The 27,988-nt window shown below is 27.5% G+C and overlaps 1 protein-coding gene across 1 annotated transcript in view; it reads left to right on the top strand.

Annotated features, from left to right (window-relative positions):
* Positions 1 to 27,988, top strand: part of LOC100214368 (uncharacterized) — a 135,483-nt gene that overhangs the window by 101,744 nt on the left and 5,751 nt on the right. The window contains exons 8-14 of the mRNA XM_065801454.1: positions 86 to 191; positions 278 to 460; positions 765 to 871; positions 1,063 to 1,154; positions 1,867 to 1,893; positions 1,984 to 2,057; positions 19,531 to 19,689. Coding sequence (XP_065657526.1) covers positions 86 to 191; positions 278 to 460; positions 765 to 871; positions 1,063 to 1,154; positions 1,867 to 1,893; positions 1,984 to 2,057; positions 19,531 to 19,689 — 748 coding nt within the window. The remainder of the gene's footprint in view (positions 1 to 85; positions 192 to 277; positions 461 to 764; positions 872 to 1,062; positions 1,155 to 1,866; positions 1,894 to 1,983; positions 2,058 to 19,530; positions 19,690 to 27,988) is intronic.

Genomic DNA, 27,988 nt, shown 5'->3' with positions numbered 1-27,988 from the left:
CATATGGTAGATTAACTTCATTTTATTTTGTTTTATTTTACTTTTTTTTCTGTTTTTGTTTTGTAACTTTTTATCATCTTTTTAGATTCTTTTATCAGTAGACTAAAGATATTAATACCGAATCTAATCCTTTCTGTGTGTATTTTTATATCTATCATTGTTACCATGCTGTTTGTTCCAAAGAATACACAGTATATTACTTATTTTTAATTTATTTTTGTTTATCAATTTTAATGTTTCTTTAAAAAAAATCTTTTTACTTTTTTTTTTATACAAGAAAAAACGAAAGCAACAAAAAGATTATACTTGAAAATCCAAAAGATGATTCTTTTACATTGAGTAAAAATGAAGATGAAGATACTTATTTCAACTGCTCAATATCATCTAACTTGTATTCCGTCAATTTTTCTGGAAACTTAGATTCTCTAAAACAGAAAAATACTTTTATAGATTTATTTAGGTACATAATTATTTTTAGTAAAAAGATATTTAGTAAAAATTATATTTCAAGTGAATATTGGTACCCTTTTTCTCAAGTATATGTAAAAACCTAATATTATAAATATCAATAACAGTATAAATTTTGTTAAACACAAAATTTAAAAAGTATTTTTAAAGTAATCTTTATAAATCCAGCAATTGGTTCAAGATCTAAAACCCTAATGAATTTTGAAACCACTTGCTTCTTTAAAGGTCCGCCACTAAAATACATGTATAGTTTTATGAAAAAATTGTTTTCTTTTTTTTTTATCTTACTCTTCAAGGAATCTTGATTTTGTGATCGTGCTGATATTCTATGGTTTCCAATCACTAACTATTATTGCATTTGAGGAACTCTTTCCAGTTCATGCAGCCACTGAAATTAGCTACTGTAAATTTTTTTTTTGTGTGTGTTTTTTTTATGTGTAAACTTTATGTAGTTAGTCATATATATGTTAACACATACATAAAGCTAACAAACACTAACAAACCCACCCACTTTGTTTTTGATTTATAACACACTAGAATTTATTAATTTGTTTTTAAATTTTTATGTAACAATCAATTTTATCAACAATCTAGCTGGATACGGAATGTCTGAATCAGAAATAGGAACTGTTTTTCTTATTGTTGCATCAATAGTAATTGTTCTTCAGCTCACAATTATAAGAAATGTAATTTTTTGTCATTTTTTCTTTCTTTTTTTTCTTTTTATGCATCTTTTAATTGAGTTGAAAAATAAAAAATATTTAATTTTCAAACACTTAAAACAAGATGTTTAAAAATTAGACAAGCTTATCATGGTATGGTAAAGAAATTATGTGAAAAATAGAACTAAATTATAATGTTAATATATGTTATAGTTTTTTATCTTGCTGCAATTGACACAAAATGCATTACTAAACCAGTCAGCAGGTGTATTGTACAGGTCAAACATAATTTAAAAACTAATACTAAGTAATTCTTTTTTTTTCAGCTTTTATTGAGACTCTAGCTTACTCATTTTTTATGGCTGATTGTAAAAATTAAAACCTAGTGTTGAATTTGCAAGGAAAAAAAATTAGTTAAATCAGAAGTCAAAAAGGGGAGTAAGAAGCTAACTCTATTGTGGCAACATTTCACAATTCAGTTTTGTACTTTAAAAAAAAAAGTTAAAATAAAGGCTTATCATTTACTTTAATCATTTACAAACATAAAGATGTAATCAGAGGGATCTATAGAAATGTAAAAACAATAATAATCGATTTATCCTTTAGAAATGATGGCCAATTACACAAAAATATTTGCAGTGCTGCCAATCATATGGCAATTTAAATCCACAAATATCAATATTATTAATTAATTAAATATCAATATTAATTTATGTATTAAAAGTTTTTTTTTTAGACAATGAACAGAATTGGTGCTAAAAAGGTACTTAGAGTAAATTTTTCTTTGTCTGTTTAACTCATCAGTTCTTTAGTATTATTGAAGAAAATAAAACTTTCTTTTCAAATTTTCTAGATGTTGTCTGCAGCTACTTTAGGGTTTGGTTTTCTAATTATTTTTATGCCAACAGTTGGAATGGTTAGACACAAGTAAGTCTTTTAAACATAAATAAAAAAAACTTAAAAACTATACAATATATATATATATATATATATATATATATATATATATATATATATATATATATATATATATATATATATATAATATATATATATATATTATGTGATATTATATTTTTGTAAATGTATAACTTGATTTCAATAGATAAAGGTATCATATAAATATTTTTTACATATATTTTGATATAAAAATAATATATTAACAATATTTTGCTTACCTATTGTGGTACTTATATATTTATAATCGAGATGACGGGGACAATGTTATAACAAAAACTTGGGGACCAATTTTAGCAAAGCTGAAGTCACTGTTATATTATTTTATTGGTTTTTATACAGCTATTCACGAAAGTTTAAACGATTACAGAATTTTAAGATCTAATCTTTGGTTTTTCTTGAATAAAAATCTGACGGAAATAGATATCAAAATAATTTTTTTTTCCAATTTGGTAAATAGGTTATTTGTTAATAGAATCAAAAAAAGTAGGTTTTGACTCATCATTGTTTACTCAGAAATTTCATTAAAAGGTAGGTAATACAAATTAAGAGGTGTCACAAAAGTTTAAACGATTTTATTTAGGATCAATTATTTGCTAATTAATTGCTAAATCCAGTGCGAAAATTTTTTTCATTTTTAAATAAAGTTAAAATGAGTAGTTTAAAATCAAATTCATCACAACATCATCAGGCAGCTTTTAATTTATTAAAAATCAACTTGAAATATTGTAAATTTCAAATTAATTTCAATTGCGTGCAAATAGGTCGAAAATCAGTTTCTAGTGATTTCAAGTGGCAAGTTATTGGTATGACGAGGACAAAAAATCACACAAACTTTCAAATAGGCAAAATACTTCACATTTCTGAGTATTGCGTTCGAAAAACCATCAAAACCTGGGAACTTACCAAGGACGTCTCCAACATGCTGGGAGACCATCCAAACTCAGCAACCGTAACAAAAGTGGTATATTCAGAATGAGCAGAGAAAACCCCAGACTCAGCTACAAAAGGCTAGCACAAATCTTTAACGAGTCAAAAAATAATCCAAAAATTAGCGGAGAGCTCGTGAGGCGAACATTGTTGGACAAAGGTATTGGAACGTACATAGCTGCTAGAAAACCTATTATTTCAATCACGGATAAATGTAAACGGCAAGTGTGGTCCAAAGAAAGGACTGGTCTGTAGAACATTAGGCAAAATATAATTTTCAAGTTGTAAACCGCAAGGGAAGAATCTATGTCAAAAGATTTGCAACTGAGAAGTACTCAGACAGGTTTTTACAACATCGTCGACAAGACGATGGAGGTTCGGTTGGCATCTGGGGATGTTTTTCTTACAAAGGTATAGGCTCCTGTGAGCTGTACGAAGGCCGAATTAATCAATACACCTACAAGAACACATTGGAAACGTGTTTAGTTCCACCAATCAGACACTTGTATGGCAGAAGCAAGCAATTCATCTTTCAACAAGACAGAGCTTCAGCTCACACACCTCACTTAATCAAAGAATATTTTTTGAAAAAAAAGTTCAATGTGATGTTCTGGTGCCCTAGATTACCAGATCCCAACCCAATTGAAAATATTTGGTCTTGGATCAACAATCAACTGACATACCATGAAATTCAATCAACTCAGCATTTGAAGCAACTTTTGAATGAGTACTAGCTGAAGGTACCTTGCGTGATGTGCATGAAATTAGTTGAATCAATGCATATACAAGTTTATCTTTGATATAAAAACAAAGGAGAACACTTTAAATATTAATTTTGCTTTTTTTTTCATTTTTTGTTTGAATGTTGCAAATCGTTTAAACTTTTGTGCTTCTTATTTTTCCTAAATGATTTTTTGTAATTGTTTTTTTCTAACTAAATATTAAAATTTTTATATGTTCATATTCATTTTAAAGCTAATTACTTTTTCTTTAATAAATAAAAAAAATTAATTCGATATCATTTTACAGTTTTTTTTTATTAAACAAAAACCAAACACACTTGATAAATATTCTGCAATTGTTTAAACTTTCGTAAATAGCTGTATTTTATGCCTTTTAATGTCGATTAATTCTGTTAAATGGTTTATTTTATACTATTTTGTAACATTTTTCTTTTTCTTTACCTGATGATGCTGACCACAATAGGTCAGAGAAAATATTGTTAATATATTATTATATCAAAATTTATTCAAAAAGTAGTTATATGGTGCCTTTTTTATTGAAATCAACTTATATATTTATAAACATATTGTATAACAAGAATATTGTATAACAAGTATCATATAACAAGAAACTTTTAAAGATTTTATCACTGCTTTTTAAGGCAAAGAGTATACAGTAAAAAATTAAATGCAATCGCATAAAATGAATATCAAACAATATCACTCCAAAATCATTTAAAATCAAATGTCCATTACATACTAAAAAAGCTGAAAATACAATCAAAGTAAACAGAAAAAAAAATTAGTTTATGCTCGAATCAAAGCAAAAGATATATTGTATTCAAGTAAGAAGTTAATTGATAAATTGAATTTATATCTTCAATCTCAAATACGATCTAATGATTATGAGTTAATTAATATTATAATGAACAAATCTAAGAATTACCAATTGTTAAAGAAAAAAACTGAAATGATGGAAAAATACTATAAATTGCAAAATGACAATTATAAAATCAGTTTTGAAAAAATCTTCCTAATCGAATTTTAAAACTATACTAAATTTAATAATTAATCTGGATAAAGCAACTACTGAACTACTTAATCTTGTTCCAAATTTTGTCCCATCATAAAAGAATATCCCTTATATGGACATAATCACTAATATTGAAACTTTCGCCTTAAAACGCCAACAACACAAACAAACAAACACAGAGACTTTTTGACAAAACTGTTTGAAAATTCTAACTAGTTCTTCAAAGTTAGGTAGAAACAAAACAATAACCCTTTTCTTTACAAGCCTAAAAAAGTATTTACATTTAAAGATATATCTGTTTGGCAATGGAACAAGTTTTGCTTTATTATACAAAATCAGGCAAAAGGTAAATTAAAAGTACAAATAAAAAATTATAAAATTATTGATTAAGATTCGACATCTACATTCACTACTAAATTTCAAAAACTTTTATGTAAATTAAGAAAACAGGGTAAGTTAGACAATGTTGTTAGTTTTAAAACACATCTATCAGATAGCGTTCCACCTAGAATCTTTGGAATGGTTCAAGCTCACAAACCAGAAAAAAACTACCCAATGAGTCTTGTTGTTTCCACTATTAACACCTTATGGAGCATCAGAGTATCTGGCTAAAATTATTCAACCAAAATTAAATAAAAATCTAACTAGACTAATTAATTCAAGTAGTTATGTCAACAATGCCAAAGAATGGAAGATAGACCCTAATGAAATTAAATTTTCATTTGATGCAGTTAATTTATATCTATCTGTACCAATCTATGTACTACTAACAGGAGTTGCTTTATCTGTACTGATTAAATAGTTCCAGTTGTTTATTGTTAATGGCAGTCATAGCTGAAGCATTTTTGCAAAATATAGAAAAAAAGAGCCCTTCATATAGCTTTTTTTAATTCATACCAACTATTAACTTACAAAAGATACTTGGGTGATACACATACTTACTTCGATTGGAAAGAAAAACAAGAATTGTTTCTTAAAACCTTAAATGAACAAAATCCTCCATAAAATATACTGTTGAACTTAAAAACAAAAGAAAACAACTTTATTTTCTAGGTATTTGTATTATAAATACAATGGAATTTATGAGATTTAAGTACACTGTAAGGATGCGATAACCAATGTTCAAATAAAATCAACATTAACCCAAACAATCACTGGCGTCTTTAAAGGATTTTTATGTATGCAAAATCTGCTCTCAAAAACATCTCTCACAAGAAATTTATTTCCTCATAGATGCATTTTTTTAAAATGGCTAGAACAAAAGTAATTTTATTAAAACAACCAAAAACTATTTTGACCACCTTTCAAAAAATATTAGATCTCAACAATAAGATAAGTAACAGTTTGTTAAACTAACTTGGATACTTGTTATTGGCCCAAAACTCTGAAGAGAATTTAGAAAATAAAGCATCAGACTTATATTTACGTCAGCTCCCAATTTAAATAACATACTATGCAACAACAAAACAAACTAGCTCTGAACTCAAATAAGGGTGTTTACTAACTTGAATGCTCACTCATTTTTTGGCAAAACCAAAAAATCATTTCAAGAAGTGAAGAATACCAAAGAGCCTGCAAAAATCAAAAATTGTCAAGTTCAGGAGCCATGGAACATTCTAGAACATGCTGTGGTAACTATGATTGGCTGAATTCTAAGACCTCGTCAGTCATTTCAGAATACATGATAAGAAAAATTAGAGAATCCCTGAAATTAACAAAGCAAGAGTTAGGTATGAGATTGGGCAAGTAGTTCTCAATCGGGATGACAAGAATGTTGTTAAAACAAAAACTTGGGGACCAATTTTGATAAAAATTTAATTGACATCACTATTATATTATTTTGTTGGTTTTTATATATTACGGCTTTTAATGTCTTCTCGTTTAAACAGTTTGTTTAATGTTATTTTGTAACGTTTTTCTCATTACTTGATGATGCTGACCACAATAGTCAGCCAAATATTATAATATCAAAATATATTTGAAAAATAGTTATATGCCTTTTTTATTGAAATCAACTTTATTTATTTATAAACTTTATTATTTATAAACTTATTGTATAACAAATGTATGACTTATAGTATGTATATATATATATATATATATATATATATATATATATATATATATATATATATATATATATATATATATATATATATATATATATATATATATATATATATATATATATATATATATATATATATATATATACAGTGGGCAAAATAATTGTCCGTACATTAATAAAAAGTATCTATATTTGATCAAAACAACATTTAAAAGTATTTAGATAGTTGTAATTAAGAGTTTTTAAAGAAATATTATAATATTAAAGTAATTTTAAGTGTATTAGTTAAAAATATATTAATATATGAAAAATTATATAAGTTTATTTGAAAAGAGTTAAAAGTTTAAACAAAAAAATTGTCCGTACACTATGTTAATTTTTAAATTAAAATTAGTTAAAATTAAATTAATGTCTTGTTGGACCACCATCAGCTTCAATAACTGCTCTACAACGATTTTTCATTGATGAGACGAGTTTAGACGTAATTTCTTGATTAATTGATGACCAAACATCTAAAACCAATTCTTTGAGCTCGTTTTTATTCTTTGGAGCTCGATCTTTCATTCTTTTTTCATAAATGTTTATAGGGTTCAAATCGGGCGATTGTGCAACCCAATCCAACATGCTAATGCCATTTGCAACAAGATATCTGGTTACAGAACCAGCTTTGTGCTTTGGATCGTTGTCATGTTGGAATATAAATTCTGTTCCAAGTCTTAATTTTCCTGCCGAAGCCACCAAATTCCGTTCTAATATGGATCTATATAAGTGTTGATCCATTTTCTCATCAATAAATTCAATTTTGTCAACACCGGACGCACTCATGCAGCCCCAAACCATAACATTTCCACCACAAAATTTAAATGTCGCCTTCAAACACTTCACATTATATTCTTCTCCGACTCTTCTATAAACTTTTGCACCACCATCAGCTCCATATAAATTAAATCTACTCTCGTCTGACCAAATAATCATATTTCAGAATGTATCATCCTTCAGAACATGTTCCTTTGCCCACTGCAACCGTTTTCTCTTGTTCACTATGCTGATGAATGGTTTTCTCTGAGGCATCCGTGCAAAAATATTTGCTTCATGCAGTCTGTTCCTAATTGTTTGTGACGATAATTTAATATTTAATTCATTTTCCAGCTCTTTTGATACTTCTATGGCATTTTTTCTTCTATTCTGCTCGATTTTCCCAACTATGCACCTGTCAACTCTTGGCGTTGTTGATCTTTTTCTGCCTCGTACACCATTATTTGCCACTGATTTTGTTTTTAAATACTTTTCCCATATATATTGAACAGAGCTTGGTGGTATTTTCAACATTTTTGCAACTTTTCTAATTAATAATCCATTTTCCCTATCAAAAATTACTCGTTTACGTAAGTCATTACTATATTCTTTTCTTTTTCCTTTCATCATAGCCACGTAGTTAAGAAAAGGTTTATTTTTATTTATTATAGTATTATTTAACCTAAAAGTACAAGATATTAATATAAAAATCATTTATAAACAAAATTTTACCTTTTAAATCAAATGTACGGGCAATTTTTTGGTTTTAAAATTTTTAAAACTTGTTTCTCTGCGCAGCGGCCTTGTTTCGAAAGCTAATTGATTAACTAAATAATACACAAATTATACTATTATTAATTTTTTTTGTACTCTAAAAAGAAATAATTTATTAAAGCAACTAATTCATTCGGATTCGGAACCTCGTCATGTCAGACTTTTCTCTGTTTTCAGAGTTTCCGAGAAATTGAGAAACTTCAACAGAACTCTGACAAAGTTTTGGAAAAAATCATTTTTTTACTGGTAAAATAGTTAAGTTCTTTTTTACTATGTTGCTTTATCAATAATTCTAAGTTATTGATTTGAAAATGTAGGTGTTAATCTTAAGAAAATTTTCTTTTCAATGACAACCTAATGTCACAGCAGAGAAGCAGAGAATTTTATATTATTATTAAATTTTAAAAACAAACAAAAATAAAAAGTTAATTTATCTAAAAGGTAAGTGTAGTTAAACATTAGTTAACTCAAAGCTAAGTGATTTAATTTAAATGAATTAAAAACAAATATCTGAGGATTAACAAGTGACGAATGGTGTAGCAATAGAGGTAGAAGATACTATAATTTAAATGCTCACCATGACTTCACGTAAGAAAGATGAAATTTCCAATTAAGAAAGATGAAATTTCCATCTCCATGTTCTGCTGAAACATTTGAACATTTTTTATAATGGAAAGGTTAAAAGATTTGGATTAGATAGTGAAAATCAAAACTTCAGATGGCTGTAGGTGGATGCTGAAATTGGGTACTATAGTTAAGTTTCCGCATCAGATCTGCCAGAATTATTTAATTCATTTTAGTTTTTTGTTTTATATACGCTAAAAAAGGTTGTCACAAAAATGTAGGTAACAAAGAAACTGAATTCGAAAATCATTATTCAAAAATGGCAGGCGTGTTTGAAAAGTTAAAATCATCGATTTAATAATCTTTGAATAAATAGAGAAGTATCAGTAATTTATTTTATAAATATATACTATCATAAAAAAGCTCTACAAAGCGCTAATCTTATATTTAAAAAATAATTAACTTGGAAATATATAACGAAATTAGTAGCAAAAATGTTTTCAAAAAAGACAAAAAAATCTCATCTTTTAAATTTGAAAGTCAAAATAGTTGCAAATTTAAATTATTACCATTAGTTCTTATAGTCTAGAAGCTTAAAATCAAATCATTCAAAAGTTGCAATTCAATTTCATTAAAACTTGAAGTTTCATAACTTCAAAAATTCTGAACTTTAAAACTGGAATTCAATCATTTAAAAGTTGGAAACTAGAGAAGATTACTAGGGTGATAGATGTTATTTATTGAACAAAAAGATTGAATCAGATAAGCAGAAAAGAAGCAAGAACAACCAGAGAAACTAAAATATCATAAATATTTTTTTACTTGCTATCTCAGATTTTTTTACTTGCTATCTCAGATTTTTTTACTTGCTATCTCAGAGTATTTATTTGTTATTTGAGACCTTCTACTTGTTTTTTAAAAGTGTTTGCTTGCTTACTGATTTTTTATTTTATTGTAATTTTTATTTCTTTTTTTTTCTGACTTTTCAACTTCTTAAGTAGGGGAAAGTGGGGTAATATGGGATACTTAATTTAAACGACCTTATTTATTATTATTATTTAATTTTAACGACCTTATTCTGCAAAAGATGAGTCTAAAAGCTTCAATACACTTTGAGAAAATTTAATAAACAGAAAATGTTTGGGTATCCCATATTACCCTCAAGGGTGGGGTAATATGGGACACCTGATCAATGTCAGCTAAGGATGGTAATAAGTTATGCAAGATCTTATAAATCAATGAAACAAAACAAAGATTTATAAAAAAAAATAAAAACAGCTTTAATACTACAAAAAAAAAAAATTAACAAAAAAGAATTTCAATTTTTAATTGCTGTCAATGCATAAATCACATTTAAATTCGTCTTCATCAGCCCCTGCACATTCTGTGTGGGCCCATTTTCTGCAAGTTTGGCACATGACCCATTGCTCTCCTTGGGCATCTTCCGAGAATAAGCCAGTACAGTATATGCATGGAGTGTTATTATCAACCATTAACGCACTTGTCATTATTGCGCCTGTTTGTTTTGACTTTTTGTTTTTGGCTGAAAAAAGTTTTTTTTTCAATTTTGATTTTCCTTTTGTCTTTTCATTTTTTTCAGCTTCTCACTAAGCGATTGTTTGTAAGGGAAACTTGTCAGCACAGCAGTAAATCCCTTACGCCTTCTGCTTCTGTTCACCCTTTCTTTGGCTACAGTGTAAGGACTTATGTCAATAGCCAACATGAGTGTATCACTAGAGGTGCTGGCCACTGACGGATGTTGCGATTGAATGGTTATCTCACTTTCAGGGGCAGGCATTTCTGTTGTTTCTGCCGCCTTAAACTCCCACTCCTCAAATACATTCCTATTCACTGGCCAAATTCCAGTCTTTTCATATCCATTAACTGCTGTTGCGAGGCTGGCAGTGCGCAGATAGGCCTTCACAAATATAGAAGTTATTTGGAATTCTGTGACGATTCGCCCAGGATGTGAGTGGAGTCACATCTGAATCTCGGAGTCATAATAAGTAGATAACGGCTTCATAAATGCAACATCAAGAGGTTGCATTCTGTGAGTGCAGTGCGGTGGGAGACAGATAATTGTTATAAAAATTGTCCAAATTCTTGGTATGTGAGGCATGACCATCTATCATCAATATAAGTAAAGCAGGACTTTCCTGACTAGGCTTTACACATTCAATGAAATGTCTGAGCCATTGGGTAAACAATTCAAGTTGAATCCAGGCAGTCTTATGACAGGCATAAGTAGATCCTGCTGGTGCGCTGTCCATTAACTCCATTTTCATGCGGTGTCGAGGAAAAATAAACATAGGTGGGATATATGTCCCAGATGCACTCATGCAAAGTATTGTAGTAACCAACCGTCTTCTTTCAGCTGAAGAAAGGATACCAACTTATTTTTTCCTTTTCAGTGCTATTATTTTGGCATTATTGGACTGGACAGCGGTAATGCCCTTTTCATCCACATTAAAAATTTGATGAGGTTTAAATTTCTTCTCATCGATTTTCTCTTTCCAAAGGGTCAAAAAATTTTCCCACATTTACTTTGTTAAATGCTGTAGCTCTTGCAATGGAAGTGGATTCTGGGGTTCTTATAGATAAGTGTGAATGTTGTCTTAAAAATGTTGCTAGCCAGTCTTTTCCAGCTCTTTCTTTTGCAGAGTTAAAACGGTTGGGAATACCGTTAATTTTTGCAAGCTGAAAGGCCAGTCTACGGACATCTAAGCTGGTAAGACCAAAAAGCCTGGCTTCCATTTCTACTATGTAATCAGCCAGATCTGATTCAAATTTGGAAGAGAAAATGGGTTTTTGTCCAAGTGGGAGGCTGGTCAATTCTTGTACTGGATGATCGTTGCATTTTACCTTGCGTTTCAGAGTTGACCGAGGGACATTGAAGACTTTGCTAGCTTTTAGATAGGCCGTTTCTTTTTTTCTAACAGCATTAATAGCTGCTGTCATAGCTTCTGCTGACCACTTTTGCCTCACTTTTTTTTTTTCAAATGTTCTCGGCATCTAAAAAAATGACCAAAAAAAAAGAGTGAGAACTTTTATACGTTTTATTTTCTAGAATTTTAAACCTCTTAAGGGTTTATAAAATAAAAACATAAAAATGTAGTTTTTAAAAAATAGTTGAACACATAAGAGTCTATTTTCAATGTGCTATTCCTGAATGCGACCCCAATCAAAGATGAATGAAAGAAAAAATATCTAAAAATGATAAAGTTTTTTTAGCGTAAAAAGAAATTTTAAAAATTAACACATTTATCATAATGACTAATAATATGACTTAAGGAAGTTGTTAGTGTCTATTTAATTAATGCACTTTAAAATTCTGAACATTTTTACAGAACTGTTGGATCTTAAGGTGGTTTATACTAATGAGAAACTTGTTGGTTTTGTAGCTTTTTTTTATCATGAATAACAAAATTGGTTGTAAATTGTTTATTTTTTAATCTCAAGTTAATACTTAACACACCCAGACTAATAATTAATGTCAATGAAACTCCTAGCTAGCTCAATACTGACAATACAATAAAAGCAGAATTAGCATTGAAAATATAATAAGATGAAAAGAAAATAATGGAAATAACGTGGGTAATATGGGATGGTATCCCATATTACCCCCATTTAGGTATCTCATATTACTCCACTATATAGCACACTTTTAATTTTGTTTTTTTTTATGTACCACGTGGAATGGACAACCCTTAAAAGGTATTTTATGTTTAATAATTGGTCAGTTACTTATTAAATTCTCAATATAGTAAGATAGTTTACCTTTTTAGACTATTTTGGCCTCCTGCAACAAAGTTGATGTTATGTAAGGTTCACTGGTGTAAACTTGCAAGACTTTTTTCAGATGCAAATAATTCGAAAGAGAACAACTTATACTTGCGGAAGTAACCTCCTGACATTAGCCTCGTTTCCAATTCAACAAATATTTTATAGCACTGACCTATAAGTAGATAATAGGGGTATCCCATATTACCCACTATCCCATATTACCCGACTTTCCCCTACTTATTGTTCTGGATTATTATAAGTGTATTTATATTAAGTGTACTACCTTTATATTCATTTATCATTACTACTTCCATGATATTTTGGTATGTTTATTGCCATGATATACTTGTTTTTTGTTTTTAAAGTACTGTTTATTGCTATTTTTATAGCTATTGCTATATATTTTGGTGCGTTAGAAAAATATAGGTTTTATGCTAATGTTTTATGTTATGTATTATAGCCACTGCATTATTATCTCTCATCTCTTTGAATTTATTATTATTTTACATAAATGTTTACAAGCTATATTTCATCTAATGAATCAAATTGTTTTACACTCTTAATACCTTATTATGCCATCTAAGAATATTAAATTTAGCTCTCTTTCTGACCTTAAGCTTGACCAAACATTATTGCACAAGAATACAACATTCTCTTGAGACTACATCATGTCCTCAAAGTTCAATTTCAGGTCTCAATAATCTCGAAAGGTTTAGTTAATTGTAAATATTATGACACCATAGATTTCAATAAAAAAATAAATCCTCATTCAGATCTTTATATTCATCTCAACATTGCTTCTTTACCATATCATATTGATGATCTCTGCAGCTTTATTAGCACTCCTAATATATTACCTGTGGCAATAGGTATTACTGAGTCAAATTTGTATGTAAATGATTCAAATATAACAAGCATATCTATAAATGGTTTTAACATTAAGCAATGCCCCACTGAGGCTAAAAATGGGGGTGCTCTTCTATATCTAAACTCTAATTTAAACTATATAGTTTGCAATGACCTAAAGATCTACTCTTCCAAATGTGCTAAAAAATGGCTAAAAAAGGGGGTGCTCTTCTATATCTAAACTCTAATTTAAACTATATAGTTTGCAATGACCTAAAGATCTACTCTTCCAAATGTGCTAAAAAATGGCTAAAAAAGGGGGTGCTCTTCTATATCTAAACTCTAATTTAAACTACATAGTTTGCAATGACCTAAAGATCTACTCTTCCAAATGTCTTAAATCCATTTTTGTTGAAACTATAAAGCCTCACTTAAAAAAAATAATAGTTGGTTGCATATATCATATATTCACTAATAATTATTTAATTCCACTACTAGATAAGTTAAATATTGGGAAAAATAGTGTTTTTCTTGTGAGGGATTTTAATATGAATATACTAAAATATAATGAATCAACTCCTATATCTAGTTACCTTGACTCACTTATTTCTTTTTCATTACATCATGTTATAATTCTACCAACAGGCATAACAGCTAAATCAAAAACACTTATTGATAACATCTTTATAAACTTCAATTCACCTGACCAAATCTCTGGCAATCTTACTATTTCAATATCTGATCATATGGCTCAATTTATCTGTATTCCTAGAAAAACTAACCACCCTAAAAAAAGTATATCTTACAGGCGATGCTTCAAGAACTTCAACGTTAGAAACATCTTCAATAAAAGTATTTTTATTGAAGATGTTTCTAACATTAACTGGGATATATTAAAAAGATGATGATTTAAATTGATCAGTTTTCTTTTAAAGACATTTGAAAACATATTAGATCAGCATGCTCCATACAAAAAACTAACTAAGCAGCAAATTAAACTTAACTCAAAACCATGGATCACCAATGGCATACTTAAATCTATTTCCATTAAAAACAGACTATATAAAAAATGCACAAAATGTAAAGATATAAGAACTAAAAATGAACTGTTTTCTAAATTTAAATTTCATAGAAACAAAATCAGCAATCTACTAAAAATTAGTAAAAAATCCAATTACACAACCTATTTTAGTAAAAACTTAAACAATATTAAGAATACTTGAAAAGGGATAAAAGAAATCATTAATATAAAACCTTCCTACTATAGTTCAACTCTCAAACTTAAATTGAAAGAAAATATTATCACAGATCAAACTTCCATATCAAATATATTAAACAACTTTTTTGTTACTATCCAAAACAAAATTTAAAACAAAATTATACCTTCAACATCCAAATTTACTGACTATATCAAATCTCCAAACTCTAATACGTTCTTTATTGATCCTGTCATAGAGAATGAAATCTCTAGTCTTATTAAAACCACCCTTAGTACTGGAAAAAGCTTTTTTTCTAATAGCCTTCCTAAATTCCTTCTTAAACTTATTCCAGACATAATTTCTAAACCTCTCAGTATTATTATAAATAACTCATTTCAAAACGGTTTATTCCCAGATGCTTTCAAAGTTGCTAAAGTCATTCCAATATTTAAAAAAGTTTTTACAATGGATATGTCTAGCTACCGACCTATCTCTCTTCTTTCAAACCTAAGCAAACTTTAAAAAAGCTATGCATAAGAGGTTTTATGCTTTTTTAAATAAATTTAAATGCCTTTACAAACACCAGTATGGGTTTTGTTCTAACCATTCCACAACCCACTCACTTATTAAAATTACTGAGTCAATTAGAAAAGCTCTTGATGATAAAAACTTTGCATGTGGCGTCTTTGTAGATCTACAAAAAGCTTTTGATACAGTAGATCATTCTGTGTGTGTATGCGTATATATGTGTATGTGTATATAATATATACATATAATACACATATATAATATTATTAAATGTGTGTATATTTATTTATGTTTGTATATGTGTATGTTAGTATGTGTTTATGTATGTGTGTATATATATATGTACGTGTGTGTATATTCATATATTTGTGTATAGTATATATGAATCTACATATATGTGTGTATATTATGTATGAATACAATTATTGTATACATACCTATATTTTTTATGATTATTGTAATTATTTTTATTTTTGTCATTCTATTTTTATTATTATCATTTTACTTTTATTTTGTTATTATTCTTACTTCTACCACTTTTATTATTATCATTATTAGTATTTTTACTCATTCAACTTTTAATGTTCATTTTGTTATTGCTGTAGCTATTAATATAACTATTATTAACAATTAGCATTAACAATATATTTATTAGCTTTTATTTGCAAGGTTTTTACTTAAGATTAGTACATGTACTATTTGTAAACTTCCGTGAATGTTACAACTATTTCAGAATATATATGAATTGAATTGAAATTGAATTGAATTGAATTGGATATTGAAGCAAAAACAAAAACTGATGGAGAAACTGAAGGAGAATTGCTTATTAATTATTTGGAGGAAAAGATTGAATATGAAGAAAATAATGAAAAAAAGTCTGAATAAACTTTGAATACTAATTAAGAGCAAAATTTGATGATCATGCTAAAGGTAAACAAGGAGAACCATCACAATCAACATCCTTTTTTGCCAAAATTCAAGAAGCTGTAAATGAAAATCAATTAACCGCTAAGCATTTATTAGATAAAACCTACTAAAAAATAAAATATATAAAAAATTTTTAAAATTTATAATGAATTATAAAATGAAATATAATAATATAAAAATAAATACAAGAACGTTTAATTACAAAGTTTAATTACATTTTACAAAGAAAGTTTAATTATCAACTTGGTAGTTTAGTTTTTTTATTTTATAACATTATCAAAACTTTGATTTGATGAAGCATTATTGAAACTCCAATAACAGAATTTTTTCTCTATTCCTGTTTTTTCTTGAATTTGAATCCTTTGAGCTAATTAATTGACACCATCAACAATACTAAAAATGATATATGTTTGCTTATATTGCTAAATGCTATCGCATTCGATATAAAATAAATATTGTTATTGGTGCTTTTGTAATAGACTGTACTAAGTTCACATATACACTTCACTTCTCTGTTTGTCAAATTGTCACCGCCTTATGATCTATACCCAGGAAAATGTATTCAAAAATATTCAAAGGATAAAACATCAATGCCTTATAAATTTATCAGTGCACAGTAATAAATTTTGAAAACTAGTGTTTAACATTAAAAATTAGTGTATTTAAAATAATTATTTTAAAATAAGCGTATTTAAAATATAATTAATTTCAATTTTAATTTATTTTTTATTACTTTTTTGTTTGTTGATGTCTTTTTCTTTTATTGAAAATGAACAGATTATCAATCTGATACAAATGTTCCACTCTTCCAATAGTATATATACCTACAGCTCAGCAGTTGCTTTCTTAAAAGACATGATTCAAAACTGGTTTACATATATGTGGGTGTCTAGGGTTAAAGAATGTACTTAACCAGTTGGTAAAAATGAATAAAAAATGCACTAAAAGCATACAGAGATTGCGTCCTTTTAGTAGCATGACTATTATAACTTTTCCCAGGCTTCCTAGAAATAATAAAGTAGGTCCCTTTGGCATTTTTAGACTACCACCGAAGCAGTAATAGTAAAATGCATAAATAACTAAAATGTTATATTTATTTGTAACTTTCTTATATTTGATAAAATTACTATAAAAGCGTAAATAACATTATATAGATAAATTACATATTATAACTACATTACTTAAGTAATAAAAATCCTAAAACTTAATAACTATATTTTGTACATTAAATGTACACAGCATTACACTTTAAATGTGCACAACTTTACATTTAGAATGTGCTCAACATTACACTTAGAATGTACACAACATTACACTTACAATAGAAATACTAGTTAACTAATAAGCTTTCACTAACTGAAAGTAGTGGAAGTAGCTTTCACTAACTGAAAGTAGTGGAAGTAGCTTTCACTAACTGAAAGTAGTGGAAGTAGCTTTCACTAACTGAAAGTAGTGGAAGTAGCTTTCACTAACTGAAAGTAGTGGAAGTAGCTTTCACTAACTGAAAGTAGTGGAAGTAGCTTTCACTAACTGAAAGTAGTGGAAGTAGCTTTCACTAACTGAAAGTAGTGGAAGTAGCTTTCACTATTTGAAAGGAACTGGAAATGTAATAAAAAGTAAGAAGGGTAAAAACAAATAAAAGAGAAATCAAAACAATAAAAAAAGGTGCTTGCAATCGAAGAGGAGTCATCAGTTTGTGTTAATTTGTGATACAATTAGTTAAATGTTAAAGAGCAAAAAAGACTAAATTGTTGGCCCTCTATACCCCAATTATGAGAGCAACCAGTTTAAAAAATAGTTTTTTATATTATTCTTAACTAAATTTATACTATCATTAATCTATTTCCTTGAGAGGTTTGCAATAACTTTTAAAAAAATCAATTAACCACATCAACTGTAGTTGTCCCCACAGCCTGGAGACAACTACATACACAACCTGGTGATAACTACATCGTTCTCAGGACTTCATAGTGTTAAATCTCAAGAAATCGCATTTAATCAAATTTCTTAATATAATTTCTTTGAAGACTAATTTACCTCAAAGAACTATATAAATAAAAAAAATAATATTTTTTAATTGATATTATTAAATCACGATATTTGAAACAAATTTTAAATACTTAAAAATGTACTTTGTGGTTATAAATTCTGGGTGTCAAAAAAGTGTGAAATTATAAACAAGTTGATCAATAAACCTATTAAGAAAAGTAAATTGTTTCACATGTGGCTGCCATGTTGTTTATAAGTGGAATAAATGTTGTAATATTCTAATCTAGTTTATAAATGATATATAATCTAATGATTTGTTTCCACAACATGCGGAACTTGTAATCTGGTTCACATAATTATGCCAATATATAAAATATATGAAATAAATACTTGAAACTACTTTAGTTGAATACTTAAAAAAACTGCCAGAATATTCCATGGCATTATGCGGTTTACAACTTTGTTAGTTTTTCATAATTTTTGTAAGTCTGTGTAAGCTGATTTTGTAATAAATTTTTTTGAGAGTTGTATATATATATATATGTGTGTGTGTGTATATATATATATATATATATATATATATATATATATATATATATATATATATATATATATATATATATATATATATATATATATATATATATATACACACACACACACACACACACACAAATATATATTTGTATAAAAATAAGTTAAACATATGTTTTTCTCATGTGTGGCCCACATGAAACTTTTCTGTAAGAATATATTAGGGCGATCCTTCTTTTTTAGTGCGGTTTGAATGGTATAACCATTATAGCCAAACATAAACTGCACTAATTGCATCTCTTAAAAAGAAGTGGTAAATATATGGCTGACATATAATTCTGACACATGGCCCACATGAAACTTTCAAAAAAAAATAGTACAGTGTTTGTTTGTATTTAGTGTGGTTTTTAGTGGTATAAGCATTATAGCCACACATGAACTGCACCAACACTATCTCATAAAGGAGAATGGTAACTATAAAAATTGTTAGAATTTAATCAATTTCTGCAGTTCCTATTGACTTCTTAACTTTTTAAATATTTTTTAATTGATAAATATATGTAGGAAAAAATATATCTTTAAGAAAAAAATAGCCATATAAGTTTGCAGTCCCTGTTCAATTTATAATGAGCAAGAGCTCATTTTAAATGAGCAAGGACCTCCTGGTTTGTAGATAACCTTGGCTAATATTGGTTGGCTAAATTTATCAGTAAAATATTCTTTAAATCTTTGTGATTTTTCTTATTTATAGGTTAGGGTTTTGGATCACAATGTGTATTCATCAGATTCTCATACGCTCAATGATGTCTTCTGGATTTTTAGCAATTAACATGTTGTTGAATAATTCAGTTAGTTCTTTATTACTTGGTACAGCAAATGGTTTTGCTATGTCAGTAACAGCAATAGGGAGGTATTCGGTTATTTACTTGCATTTTTTAAATAAATAAAAAAAGGTAAAGTTTAATAATCAAACATTTTTTTTCTGCAGACAAGTTGTAGAGCAACTCTAAAACCTTAGTGAGGTGAATTAAATTTAAAAAAATTTTGTTATGCGTTTTTCACATAAAAATATTTACAGAACACTGTCAAATGTTCAGTGCCTTTTTTTATGTTTTTATAAGATTTTAAATATAAATTCAAATTGGTAAAAAAAATAGAAATGTATAATCTTGAGCTAAAGCTTTGATATCAGTTGTATATGCTGCTTATAATATGATTATAAAATCATATATTAAAATAAATAAATTATAAATAAATTATTATATATGAATATATTAAAATAAATTATAAGTAAATTATTAATTTTTTATTTTATTTTTACTTCTTATTTATTTATACATAGCTTCTTAAGGAATTGAGTAAATATTCTTGCCTCGCTTATCCCTTAACAAATTGATTAACGTCTTTGTTGCTTGTAAAATTGAGTAAAAAAATATAATAAATAAAAAGCTAATTATTTAACTTTAAAATGACAAAAAAGTAAAACAGAACTGTCAATAAAACAAAAAAGCTTTTGAAAGTGACTTTTTACTTTAAAAGCCTCCTTTTTAACTTATCAAGCTTACCTCACTTAGCTCAAGCTTCATTAAGATTCTACTAATAATAAAAATAGATTTAAGTAAAAACAAATATCTCTAACTATAATATAAAGTATAAGACTAATTTTTGAGTGCTTACCAATGTTCAACTGATTCGTGTTTGCTAAACAATATTTGTTTTTTTATAGTTTAATAGTTGTTTAATTAATTAGGTTGTTTTTTTTTGTTTTGTTTTTTTATACATTTCCCTTAAAAACACATACCCTTTTAAATATATATAAACTTTCAGCTATGGGTTTCTCTAATATCATAGGTTTTTTTTTAACAACTATTTGATCAGTATCTCTAGATATCTTAGATGACTTATTAATCAAAAATTTAACTCTTTTAGAATCAAAAAATCTGAAAAAAAGTGAATGTAAACCAAATTTTTTGTATTTAAAAAGGTTGAATTTATGCATTATGTCCCCCTGATGTTTTCAAAATTTGGTTTTAAAAGGAGGCGCTTTTAAAAGCACAACAACCTACATGCCCGGCTGGCAATTACCGTTTAGGAAATGTTGCCATAACATTCGCTTAGGTTTGCATAACCTATGCTGCAAACCTTCTTTGAACCAACTTTTGTGAACTACGACTTACAATTCTTGAATGTTTGCTGTGAACATTCAAATAACAATCATCGAACATTGACTTGATGTTTGTTGAAAATGTTACTTTGTTAGCTCTTGATTGTCCACCCCAGCTAACAATTAACGTTCAAGAAACGTTACCATAATGTTTGTTTAGGTTTGCATAATGTACGCTGCAAACATTGTTTGAAAAATTTTCTGTGAACTCCAATTTACAGTTCTTGAACGTTTGCATTGAATGTTCAAATAACAAACAGCGAATGTTGATTTAACGTTTGCTGCAAATGTTACTTTAATAGCTCTTGAACGTTTACCTCAAATGTATTATAACAAACAAGGACTTTTACCAAACATTTTTTTTTCTTTAAATGCATAAATGTATAGATTTAGACATGTATTCTTTCTGTTTAAACCTACATTTGCTAGTACTTATGTAATGTAATCTTTTATTGAACTTACTTAACCCTTTTTTACTTAACAAATACAAATTCACCATGTTTTACAGCTAAATTACATCATATAAAACATTTCAACCAAAAGGCACACAATTAGCTGAGCTGATTACAGTTAACAAAAATAATACCTCTTGCGATGAAAAAGTTAATTTATTAGTACTAGTTAGTGCCCTAAAGGGCATAAATAACAATTTACATCAATTTAAACTAAATTTTTACAAAACAGCATTAACAACATAGTGAAAAAGTGCAGCTAATTCCACTAAAAACATAAAAAACATGCATGTTACATAAGGTAAAGTATTTTAAATACAACATAAATGTTGTATTTAAAATACTAAAACTTACCATACTTCATCATAAATAAAATTCTTAGTTAAAAACAAATTCTTTTTGTGGATTTGATAAACAACTAATTCATAAAACTAGTTTTATTTATGAATTATCTATACAAAAAGAATGATATTAGTTCGCAATAATGTGTTTTAGACACAGCATGATTAACTTTACTTTTTAACAGGTGCCTAATATTTTGAGAAAAAAAATTTTCAAAAATGTTATGTTGGATCTTCAAAATGGTGAAGTTAAATTTCAAAAATTTCAAATAAATATTCATTTAACATATTATTTTAGATTTAATTAAATAAAAGCTATAGTTTTTCGACCAAAAATAAAAATTTTAACAAGTTTTCGACCTTTAAAATAAAAGTGTATTTTTACAAGTTTTTGACCTTTAAAATAAAAGTGTATTTTTACAAGTTTTTGACTTTTAAAATAAAAGTGTATTTTTACAAGTTTTCGACCTTTAAAATAAAAGTGTATTTTTACAAGTTTTCGACCTTTAAAATAAAAGTGTATTTTTACAAGTTTTCGACCTTTAAAATAAAAGTTTATTTTTACAAGTTTTCGACCTTTAAAATAAAAGTTTATTTTTACAAGTTTTTGACCTTTAAAAGGCATGTGGAATATAAAGATGTATATGCAAATGACTCAACTATAATTGTTTTTAAAACAGATATTGTATATATTGTTTTACATTATTTAGTACAACTATCATAAGCATACAATTTAAATAAAAATTGTACCATATTCGGTGATACCGAATTCGGTTTTTCGCATTTTTCAGAAGAAAAAAAATTCATGTTGCATAGAGTTTAAATAAAAAACATCATTTCGTTAGATTATGGGCAGTTAGGTGTTATGTTATGTTATATTAGAATATTTCCAGTTGCTGATTTTACAAAAACTATTCGTTTCAATCAATACTTTTAATCCCTTAAATCTAAAATCATAAAATATTTGCGAAGTTTAGTATTTGAAACTAATTGGTACAATACTGAATTACAATGGTACAATTAAGGATCTAGTTTCTTTGATTATACTTTTAGCGCTATTTTTTTAATTTGATTCTTTGGAACTTTTTTTAACATCTTTACAACAAACAATTCCTAAATTATGAAATTATGTTTATTATATTAAATAATTCTTTTTGATATATCGATAGCAAAATTTGTTATAACTTATACACTATTAAAAATGAATTCGATATTTAAGCACTTATTATATTCGGGTCAGGATTTTATAAAAAACACAAAACCTGGATTTGCTCACTGGAAATGAGTTTCAACATAAACATAAACAAAACTAAAACTTTTTAGCAGTTTTTCTATTTTTTCTGCATTAAATTAGAGACAAACACAGTTACTTGAATTGTGAATTAATTGAATTAAGCTGCATATAAAATAAAAATGACAAACATTCAGTTACTTGAGTTATATAAAGGATACAAAGTGTTGGTGATATAAGACAAATAAGGTAACTCATTTTTAATTCGGAAGCGTGCAAGACAAGTAAAATCTAGTAATAAAAGTGCAATGCCGTAAATTCCAACATGTTTTATCTAATGTTAGTTGTATTAACATGTAGCAGAAAATGATTATAATACTCTACAAATACAGGAAACAACAAAATCTAATTTAATGAAAATGTGCATGCAAACTATGGTTTTATGTATTAAGTTGAGATGGCTAACAAAATTTATATAAATAAAAATTAAATTTATATAATTAAAGTTAAAAATTCAATTTGTTTAGTTTTTTAGTTATCGACATTTTTACTTTTTATTATGGTTATTTAGTTAGTTTAATATAGTTATTGTTATAGTATAAAATTTTTACTAATAGTTTAATATTTAGAGTTTAAAATTATCTATTATATAATGAATAAAAAGTAAAAAAGTGCTGCTATAACTGCACTTTTTTACTAGAACAACACTTATTTATTTTAATGCTGTTGACGCTGTTTTCTATACAGATTTAACTTAAATTGATGTAAATTGTTATTAGTGTCCTTAGGGGTACTAACAACACACCAACTAGTAGTAATTAATAATCTTTTTCATTGCAAGAGGTATTATTTTTTTGGTATAAATTTTGTTAACTTTAATCAGCTCAGCCAATTGTGTGCCTTTTGGTTGTAGTCTAATATTTAAATCATAGGTTTTCAAATAAGTTTGAAATGGTGTAATTCAGTTGTAATACATGGTGAATTTGTATTTGTTAAAGAAAAAATTTGTTAAGTAAAAAAGGGTTAAGTGAGTTCAAAAAAAGGATTACATTTCATAAGTACTTGCAAATGTAGGTTTAAACAGAAAGAATACATGTCTAAATCTATACATTTATGCATTTAAAGAAAAAAAAATGCTTGGTAAAAGTCCTTGTTCGTTATAATACATTTGAGGTAAACGTTCAAGAGCTATTAAAGTAATGTTTGCAATGAACATTAAGTCAATGTTCGCTGTTTGTTATTTGAGCGTTCACAGTAAATGTTCGAGAACTTTAATTTGAGTTCCCAAAAATTGATTCAAACAATGTTTGCGGTGTATGTTACATGGACTTTAGCAAACGTTATGGTAACAAATGTTATGATAACAAACGTTATGGTAAGGTTTATCCAACGTTAATTGTTAGCTGCAATTTAACAATTTTCAATAACTTTTATGGGACCTTCATAGAACGTGCTTAAGTGTTCACAATGTTCATTGAACTGGAATGTTTTGTGTTGGCTGGGTAGATTCGTGCATATTCGTAACCCTTGTTTTTTTGTTTAGACTCTTTTTTAACTCAGTTAACTCCGGTTTAACTTGGTTAAGGGAAAGTAAACCAGCCACTTCTGGTAAATTTTGGCTTTTCTAGTATGATTCCATAATGAATGATTGAGACATTTCGTACATTAATTTTCCATATTTAGTTGAACCATATCATCTTTTGTTTCTGCCACTTTAGATTACAATCTTCAGAGGTGGAAAATAACGAATTACATTCACTCATATAAGTAGTTTTTTTTGTTCTTTTGTAACTTTTGTACTTTTTAAGTATTTTTTTAAAATCTGTACTTTTACTTAAGTTTTTTTTTTAAAGTACTTTGCTACATTTTATTGTATTTTGCTACAATTTAAATCATAAAAAAAATATGTTACTGAATAAAATATGTTACTGAATAAAAAAAATTATTACATATTAGTATTGTTCTTTTGTTTGATAAAAGCTTTTTTTAAAACATTGCTTCATAATAGTGTTCACTAATGTTTTAAGTAAGTAGGGGTCATTCACAAATTACATTGCAGTATTAAGATTCATTCATAAATTACGTATGCAGTAGTAAGAGAGAGGGAAGGGGTTACCAGTTTTGTGATGATTTGTTACAAGGGGGGGAGTGATATTCAACTTTGTGATGCCAGTTTTTTTTGTCTTAAATCTAGAAAATTTTTACTTCTGATTAAAAGAGTGCCTAGCCAAACATAAATTAGGTTAACAAACAGATTAGCATCTGCTAAGGTTATCTTTTTACCATGCTTACACTTTCTTACTCTGGATTCTATTCTTTATCTCTATAAATCTCAAATCTGTCCTTGTATGGAATACTGTTTCCATATCTGGGTGGATCTTTAATCCTCTTTCTCTTTTAGACAAGGTGCAAAAATTGCAAGTTGCAAGGTGCATTGTAAACATAATTGCTCTTGCAACCAACCTCCCAACATTATCACATCATTATGTTGCTTCTCTTTCTCTTTGCTATAAATACTATAATTAGCACTGCCTATTTTTATAGATCTTAGTTGGCAAAAAAATTTTTCAAACGCATTACTCTCCAAAAAAAAAACTGCCTTGCCCCCTCCTTCTCCTTTAGGATCTCTTCAAGATGGCCCTGGTCTTCATCACTTTCGGCTGCAATTAGGCTTCTTACATTCAGTTTTGAATAACCATTTGACAGATGACACAACAGCAGTCTATGCCACGTCAGCTGAGTTTTGGCTGAATGAAAGAGAAATTAAATAGTGCTGGGAGTTGAATTGATGCACCTTGAGCTCTTTTAAGTTGCAAAACTCAACAAAAAGAGCAAATTTCAGAATGTATGCATTTATCTAAAATGTCCAGATCAATTTGATAACTAATTCTGATCTGGTTATCAAAGGTGTGATTTCATCAAAACATTTCTTCATGCATAACACACAAGCAGTTTTTCAACTAGTGCGGCCGTGGCACAGTGGTTAAAGCGCTTGCTTTATAAGCAGGAGGTCCAGGTTCGAAACGAGCTCTGGACAAATTTTTGCGTCACGGTAAGGAAGTAGGCGTGAACTTCCTGGTTTAATATATTTCAAAATAAAGAGTTAAAAATATAATAATTCATTATCTAAGATTTTCAGAGGAAATCTTTCCTATTCTTTTTTTTTTCTAGTATAAAAATGCACATTTTTGAAAAGCTGTCATTTCATTTTTAGGCAAAAATATAGAAAATATGAAAATAATGGGTGCTGCTCTAAAGAGCTAGCATCCCTTGTGCCATCTACTAAATTTCATTCTCGTGTTACTTGTCATTCAATTAAGACCTTATACTGTGATTGTTCCTAACTGCTCCAAAAATTCTTTTTGGCCTAGTTTTTTTCCTCTAACATTAGTTCTTTGGAATTTGCTCCCTTTATCTTGTTTTCCTGATTCATATAATTTGCAATCTTTTAATTCGCCTGTTAATCATTATCTTGCTTTATAAACTTCATCATTTCTCTCCCAATAACTTCAAACTCTAATAGTGGTTGCTTGCAGCTTTGTTGGAAATAAAAGAAAAAAATTATGTAAAAAAAATATATAAAAAAGAGGTTTAGTATTTGTGAAATGATTTTGAAAATAAAAAATTCTTGCTGCATGATTCTGTTGTTTGAGGAGACATTAGAGTTTAAATTTGTTTGTACCACCCTAAATGAATGCTAAAGTAACACCTACTGATTGATTTTATGTTTTTGATATGTGTATTTTTTGTTTACTTTTCATTCATTATTTTGCAATTATTTGTGTGTATTTAGTTAGAGCAATAGTTTTTATTTTTATGAAATTATTTTTGTTTTGCAAAAATATCAACATTTTCATAACATCATAAGTAAAAAAAGAAAATGAAATTATGATAATCCATCCAAACCATTTATTTAATTAACAAACTTATTATTAACAATTCCAAATCTTCTATTAATAAATGATCTAAAATACATTTTTGTTATATAAATTATCAAATAATAGAAACCACAAACCATGTATAAAAAGATTCGATTCCTTTCATCTTGCTTTTTACTCTTAAATGAATGTTGTTTAAAAATTCAATAACAAAGTTGACACTCTATATTTATCACGTGACCTATTACTCTTGTCCTATTATAAAATGTCAAATTATCAAAATTCATCATAGTTTTAAATTTTTTCTTTCGTCAAAAAAAATTAAAAGTTTAAATTTTTTCTTTTGATTTAAAAATCATGATTTAAAAATCATGGAGCGCATTACAATAAAATTAAGTAAAGCAAGCATGAATACTTTATTATTTAATATTAGTTGGGCATTATTGGTTTTATATTAAATGTATAAGAGTGCTCTATTCTGTTGGAAAATGTATATTTAAATATAAAAGTTATAAAAGGCAATTTTTTACAGACTATTGATTTATTAATAGTTACAGAACTAATAAAAAAAATCTTATACTGATATTGTTGGTTTTGCCTCATTATGGGGTTTTTGGAGTTTTTTTTATCTTTTTGAAATCATTTTAAATAACTATTTAATCCCTTTTAAAGGTAATTTAATCCTTTTAAAAAGTAATTTAATTGTTTTTTAAAGGTTTTGATCAAAAATACATTCATAAATTAATGCAGGAAAATAATAATATTCAAAGAGAGCTAGAAGGCAAATTAATGCAGTTACATATGCACAAAGAAATCATAAATGAAGATGATCGTTTAAAGATCATATAGGACCGAAACAAATATCCGAAGAGCTTGAAATAAATGTCAAAGCTGTTACGTCAATCATAAATCTTTTTTAAAAAAAAGAACTGGTTGGATAGCCAGTTTACAATCAAGGAGAGGTCCTCAACAAAAGCTCAATGGTGAGCTTATTGAATCCTTAAAGATAAAATTGATACCTATTGTGCAATAACCCTTAAGAAATTAAAAGAAAATCTTCATGATGACAAAAATCTTTAACAACTATAAATAAAGGCTTTTAATGATGCAAATATAGTTATTTAGGTAGAATTCGGTATTAGT

The sequence above is a fragment of the Hydra vulgaris genome, chromosome 07 (assembly GCF_038396675.1).
Source record: "Hydra vulgaris chromosome 07, alternate assembly HydraT2T_AEP".
Classification (NCBI taxonomy): domain Eukaryota; kingdom Metazoa; phylum Cnidaria; class Hydrozoa; order Anthoathecata; family Hydridae; genus Hydra; species Hydra vulgaris.
The sequence above is the reverse complement of the archived record's forward strand: the minus strand, read 5'-3'. Positions and strand labels throughout refer to the sequence as shown.